The 6,752-nt window shown below is 39.0% G+C and overlaps 1 protein-coding gene across 2 annotated transcripts; it reads left to right on the top strand.

Moving 5' to 3' along the window:
* The first annotated feature begins 654 nt into the window (after positions 1-654).
* LOC148429484 (uncharacterized) lies at positions 655-5,163 on the top strand. Of its 2 annotated transcripts, XM_088422603.1 has the most exons (5): positions 681-745; positions 886-1,018; positions 1,237-1,378; positions 3,219-3,322; positions 3,926-5,163. In XM_088422603.1, the coding sequence occupies exons 3-5, from the start codon at positions 1,258-1,260 to the stop codon at positions 4,139-4,141; spliced, it is 441 nt and encodes a 146-aa protein (XP_088278729.1). In that variant the 5' UTR covers positions 681-745; positions 886-1,018; positions 1,237-1,257; the 3' UTR covers positions 4,142-5,163. The 2 variants fall into 2 exon arrangements, with proteins under 2 accessions (XP_088278721.1, XP_088278729.1); XM_088422595.1 differs by lacking the exon at positions 886-1,018 and having other exon boundaries at positions 655-745.
* Positions 5,164-6,752: the final 1,589 nt, after the last annotated feature.

Genomic DNA, 6,752 nt, shown 5'->3' with positions numbered 1-6,752 from the left:
GCCAATTGCAGGGCACACAGAAAAAGAACCGTTCATGCACCCAATCCCACCTAAGGACAAAACACCTACCATGCATGTTTTTGGAGTGTGGGAGGAAGCCGGAGAAAACCGATGCGGGCTTGGTAAGAAGTCCACACAGGAAGGCCAGAACTAGCTGAAATTGAACTCAGGTCCCTTAATTGTTCGGCGGACGTGCTATTCACTGCAACACTGAGCCACCTGCTTGCGGAAACAAAAAACATCATTTAACGTATTAAATTTGACAAGTATATCTGTTACTTTTCAGCCATACTGAAGTTTACAAAATAAAATTTGCAAATTACACACTTCCTCTTAACAAAGAGGCAATTTTCCCCAAGTAGGTTGCTGCCAAACATGTAGTGACAAAATAATCAAACTGACAAAATTTGTCTTTTTGACAAATTTAAAAATTATTACATTTTTTTTTAAATATATTAAACTGGTTGAATTGATTGGTTAACTAAGAGTTATGAATACATTCGATTTTTTTTTTTTTTTTTTTTTTTTAAATAACCAACTTAATTCAGGGACCCCCTACAGTCAGGCCACTGACCCCTGGTCCGCGGACCCCACTTTAAGAACCACTGGACTGGAGGATGTTGCATCATATGATAAAATCTCCCTTATTGACTCCTCCCAGATAAATGTGGAGGGTTTCTGCAACCTAGTTCACTCACCACTCTGCACTTAAAGATCACGTACTCTTCCGGAGGAGCAAACTAAGGTGAGTGCTTGCTTTCTTGTACATGGACAGGATTATCATAGATTTGGAGGCTTCATTGTAGTTAGAGTTCATTTTGTATTTCAAATGTAGTCAGTTTCAACTAAGTTTTCATTTTTATTCGTTCCATTTTTTTCATACAGGGAATTTGTTAAGCACAAGATGAAAAGGATTCACAATATGTATGAAACTCAAGAAAATGTAGTAACGTAGTGTACATAAAAATGGTTTTGAATTACAGCAATTAATGGCTGCTCCATTGATGGAGAAGAATTGGTGGGTTTTTTACTTTTCACAAATATAATATACATTAGAATGCCGTGTGTGTGTGTGTGTGGGGGGGGGGGGGGTGGCTTGAATGTATTATTGTAGACAGTTTTTTTACTCGAGTAACAGAATACTGTAATAGGCAAAGACTAGTCTAAAACGAAGAGCATTATTTCTATACTGACAGTGTATTTTCTTACTTTTCTAAACACAAAATGTCAATACAGCTGTGTCAATCTTTGAGCGCCATGGTCTACAAGAGCAAGTGGTGTTTTCTGAGAACACGGGATGGAAAATTAATGACTATGGAGAAGCACCCTGACCAATTCAAGCTGTGCGTCACGGACAAGCAGAACAGAATCGGCAAACGTATGTATCCAATCCACAAAATGAGTATCCAGTATTTTTGTCATTTATTGTTTCTACTCTCTTGGAATGTCATATATACTGTACAATATATTGAGGACATGTTTTGGGACCATGCGAAGAGAAATAAAAAATGGATATAATCAACCCCAGCCGATTAAAAAAAAAAATCCCTGTTACTATACATACTAAACATTTTCAAAAGGAAATAATTTGAAAGCATCCTTTCAGTAAAGTAACTTGATGTACAAATGAGAAGTAATATGAGTGTAGTGAAATACAGCAAAGAAGGCAAAGTAGCTATTTTTGCTGCACCTTATGTATATACCAAATGCCATGTATTAAAAACACTATATGGCAGGGGTCATGAACTAAGTAATGCCCAGATGAGCACTACCACTGCAATTCAGAAGCGGACGTGACCAGTTGCCACGCTTATATGCTAAATAGCTTGCTGATTATTCAGTGACACAAAGTGGAACATTCACGTTAGCATTATCATTAGTTAAAATCTTTTTATCGCCCCGAAAATATTCATTCAAATGTACTTTATTTACAGCTCCGCAGTTAGCACATCGCTTCTGTATTCCGTGTGACTATGTTCATGATGTGGTGTCACCCAGTGTCCAAAAGGAGACACTACCGCACCATTTTATTCTGTTTTATTTTCTTCTTAATGTTGTGCTACCACATCTTTTTATTGGCGCATTTCCCTTCCACTGGAAATGTCTACTTTATTTATTTATTTACTTGTTTAATGTATGTATTTAGTTCATTTTATTAGGTTCTATATCAAAAGCCGTATTTCCTTAAATCTCAGATGGATCTGTGTATAGAACGCACCCTTAATTTAAGGGTCAAATTCTGGTATTTTCCATGTTAACACTCTGTTAGGATGCATCAACAGTTTGTGTAAAAAAAAAAAAAAAAACTTGAGCAAGATAGTGTAAATCTCATCTGGACTTTTGCTGCTTCATATGGCACAATGTGTTATTGTTGGCACTCACGCAACGTTTTGACTGCGATATAGTGATCGCGAAAGTCCGAATCTGCCACTGCCCTTCCATCTTTACTTAAGTACAGTATTACTAATGTAGCGTGTCCCGCGTGGGGTGTTCCAAACACTTTCCATTAGACGGGAAGCAAACGCAGAGCTTGTACTTCTTTGGGAGCGGAACAGCTGACACCCGTTTATTCCACACTCACGCTAAACGCTCCCTCTCGTCGCCCCGCTCTCAGGTCATCACCCCGGGACACCTCCCTTCAATACAGCGTTTACAGTGTCCTGACAGGGCGATTCCATCACAGATCACACCCGCCACGCTCCGCTCCGTTACGTTGCGGCGCAGCGTGCCGTAGCACAACGCACCCATGTAACTGAATGAGAGTGATTCCAACTGCATCCGCCGCGGTCCGTCATCTTTCCGCAAGACTTGAAAAATGTGGTCCGCCGCGTCAATTCCATAGTCCGGCAAGCACCAAACAGGAAAAAGAACGTGCTCTACATCCGGTTACAAAAGCAAAATTGTGTTCTCCTTTGCTAAATGTTAAATGGACTTTCCTTTATATAGCGCTTTTCTACCTTGGGTACTCACAGCTTTTTACACTAACTAGTCATTAAACTACTGATGACGCAGCGATTATGAAATTGAGCGAACTGCATAGTGCATTTTTTCATACCCTGGCACCAGAGGGGCTCCGTACAGTTAAGAGGTATCTGCTGTTTAGAAAATGACCCTAGAATTGGAATTGATGGAAAATATGAGGGTAACTAGAGACCTAGTAAACTGTAAACCCAAGAAATGTGTAAAACTTTATATTATCATGATGCTTTCCCTTACAGGCGTTCAGCTTTTTGAAGACAACATCAGAAAGGATGTGGTTTTACTTTTTTGGCGCAGGGGTGCATGTTACTGGCTAACAGTGGAGAACAAGTGCTCACTCAAAGTAAGTAAAACGCTTATAATTGTTTTCTTCTTCATTGCAAATCAAGATTTATGCCTTAATGTGCCCATCTTTGTTTATGGGTGGAGCATAAAAACAACCACAAGCGACAAATGTTTTTCTTCCTAAAACTCGAAAAAGGTTTTACATGTTTGTTTTTGTTTTTTCAGGGATTTTTTTTCCCAGCAGTAATATTCTATTTTTGCATATTGCACTATAACTACAACTTTACTCTGCTAAAGTCAGATAATTTTATTTTATTTTTACAACTGTCATTTTTTTCATAATGTTCCACATCGAATCTTCAAAAATTGTTTCTCATAATATTTCACAATGTTTCCCGAGTAAATTTGTGATTTTTTTTTTTCTTAAGAATGGAATGCTCTTAGAAAATACGTTTTATATTGTTGTCAATCATGTTTGTCGTAGTATTACAAATTTATTCTGACAGATTTTGTGTTTTCCAGGTAATATATTTGTTTTTTTGGGGAATCACAGTTTTCCTTTTCTTATATTGCTTTTTCTCTCTCTCATCACTATATGTATATGTGTATATACATATATTTATACGTGTGTGCGTGTGTGTGTGTTTGTATGTTTACACAGTTGAGCAAAAGGCAGGACCCAAAAGGCAACAAAGATTTTCCTGAAAATCCGCCCGCCTCCTGTCGTTTTGTCAAGAAATACGTGGGTCTTGGAGAGATGTTTGCCCTGGAGTCTGTGGAGGCACCTCACCTAAGTCTGTCCATCAAAAGGGGTCAGGAGAAGCTGCTTATCCTGCGCCGAAACAACCACTGCGTATTCTTCAAGGACGAGTCCTGAACCCAATCTACTGGCGTTACAAGGAATGCACAGATCAGTCAAAGCAGAGTTGATACTGTCACAATATATTCTGTTTCACCTCTGCTAATCTTCATTACTCTCTTATTTAGCACATGCCTCCACCTTTACAAGTATTGTTCCACCTGCTCCCTGCTTTCATTCCAAATCACAGTGCCATCTGCAAATATTATGGTGCATGGGGATTCCAGTCTTCATCTGTCAGCCTATCCGTCACAATTACAAAAAAAAAATACACCACCCCCAACCCCAAGCACATGTATTTAAACAATCAATCTTCAAATAAAGAACTACAGAATATGGGGTTGAGATGAGACACTGTATAAAGAGCTGCAATTGCATGTGAATATTGGAAAAATTAAAAATTATGTCCCGGCAGTATGCCCAATGCCAACCACTTAAAGTATTGTGTTTGTGCATTTGTGCACTGTGAGGACGGGAAGCATGATGACTTAGCGTCCATCTATAAATTCATGAGCGATACAAATTTGCAAGACGTGGTGCGGACAGAATCAGTTTCACCAAGCAGCGTACTCATTTTTTTTTTAATAAATTGTACTTGTCAGAGAAGTATTAAGGCAGAATACCTTTGTATTTTGTCAAGGATAAACAGTACATTTATTTCACTGCATTCTGATCTCTATTTTTTTAACTCGTTTCTTGAGTGGTCTGTTATGTTTTAGTGTCAGAGGGACTTCTGCCTTCACACTTTTCCATTTTATAGTTTTGTCATGTTGATGTTCTTGAACAATATACCTACCTATTTGAAGGGCTTTTTTTTTTTTTTTTTTACTTCATACTTATTATTTCTTACTTAAATCTCGAGTACTGTGTCAATTTGTCGTTGATCATGAGTCGCCCCCCTAAAAAGTCATGATGTCAGATTCCGTGCATATAAATTCCCAGGAATTCTTCCACTTTGGTTTAAAGCAGTCAATTTAGGTTCTTGTGATCAATAGAAAGGAGAAATACGGTATAAATTAATTAAAACTGGCATGCAAGGAGACCGTTTCAAAGTGTCTGACTGAACGGATTGTTATCTTCTGCTTCACATACTGTGAGTGGCGCTGTCTCTCTCATGCAACTGAAAGTGCTTAATAGAACATTTTAATGGTTAACTGAGCAATTTTTCAGCAATTATCTTTAATTACAAGTAGTAGAAGATTTAGAAACTCAGGAGGGTGCACAAGCGGTGTTGTGTTGTGTATGTGAGTGCATGTGTGTGTGTGTGTGTGTGTGTGTGTGGGGGGGGGGGGGGGGGGGGTAGAAGACACCAGGTGGCTGAATAGAGGGCGGGTATTTCCCCTTTTATTCACACGAGTGACACATTAAATGGCATGTAGATGGACAGATGATCAAACCACAAAGGAGCGGGGCTTGTCTGTAATGTGATGAAGTGTGTGCATTTGTGTGATTGCCTGGGTTTGCGTGAGTGGGAGGGGCTGTTAAGCTTTGGTCATTAAGCCTGCAGATCTGGAGAGGTGAGCATATGGGGCTGGAATGGATTGTTGGACAGAACAAAGGGACGGCCAGAGGGTCTGAGGTTTCGTGCTATGGCACACTGTCTGTTGTTGGGGGTTTGATGTTGTTTACCCGTAGTCCATAAATCTGTTTAACACCTATCATCCGACTGAACATTTTTGATAATATCTCTATTAAATATAGAAAAAACAACAAAGGAACGTGTTCATAGCCTAGAAAGCATATCTCCACAGGGCATTGAATGCATCGGCTTATGTTCCATCTGTCACTGTAAATACAGTGAGCACTGGTTGTGGTTCATCGCGAGCGTTCCTTCGTATTGGAGATTTTTAAGTCATGGTCTTTTATGAGTTTTCACCTTCTAAGGACACGTGTTCATTTTTAGTTTTGTACCTTCGGTTTAGGCCAAGAGTTGTCAACTTTTAAGCCATTTTGCTTGTCTTCCCTAGTAAACAAACACTGGCTGGCAACCAGTTCAGGATGTACACCACCTAGGATGCTCACAAACCTTGTGAGGATAAGTGGTGTATGCAGTATTCTTATAGCCCTTTACAACTGCAAACTATTGATATTAACTGTATATTTACATTTAAATGTATACAATAAACTTAAATGGTTTTACTTCATGAAAGATTTCTGCCTGCACCTCTGCTAATGAGGGTTTGGAATGTATCCTGTGTGATAAACATTTCACTGTACCTGAACTAAATGAAAATCATCAGGAAATGTGATGATTTTACTTTGTATATTTTTGTCACTAAGAAATATTGTTAACTAACCTGGGATAGGATCGTATATGTACAGTGATACACACAGCTGGTGCAGCTATCACTGCTTAATATATTGTACAACAATATCAATGGTTGGCCTGTAATATGCAACAACTCTCTGCTAATGTGTCAGGTCTTTTGGCCAAGGTGGGCATTTCACTTTTTTGCAGGTCCATCTTTTATAGTCTGTCAGTACTGGAACCCCTTTCCATTGTCGTCGGTCCATCTTTTTACTGTCACTGCTCTGTCTTCAGATCCGTCGCAACCCTTCAAAAAATTAAACCTACGGCATCACTTCCATCGCTCCACAAAAACGCTGCTGTGGACAAATGAACTTTTTG

This window comes from Hippichthys cyanospilos, chromosome 1, assembly GCF_059441005.1.
Source record: "Hippichthys cyanospilos isolate Australia breed blue-spotted pipefish chromosome 1, RoL_Hcya_1.0, whole genome shotgun sequence".
NCBI lineage: Eukaryota > Metazoa > Chordata > Actinopteri > Syngnathiformes > Syngnathidae > Hippichthys > Hippichthys cyanospilos.
The sequence above is the reverse complement of the archived record's forward strand: the minus strand, read 5'-3'. Positions and strand labels throughout refer to the sequence as shown.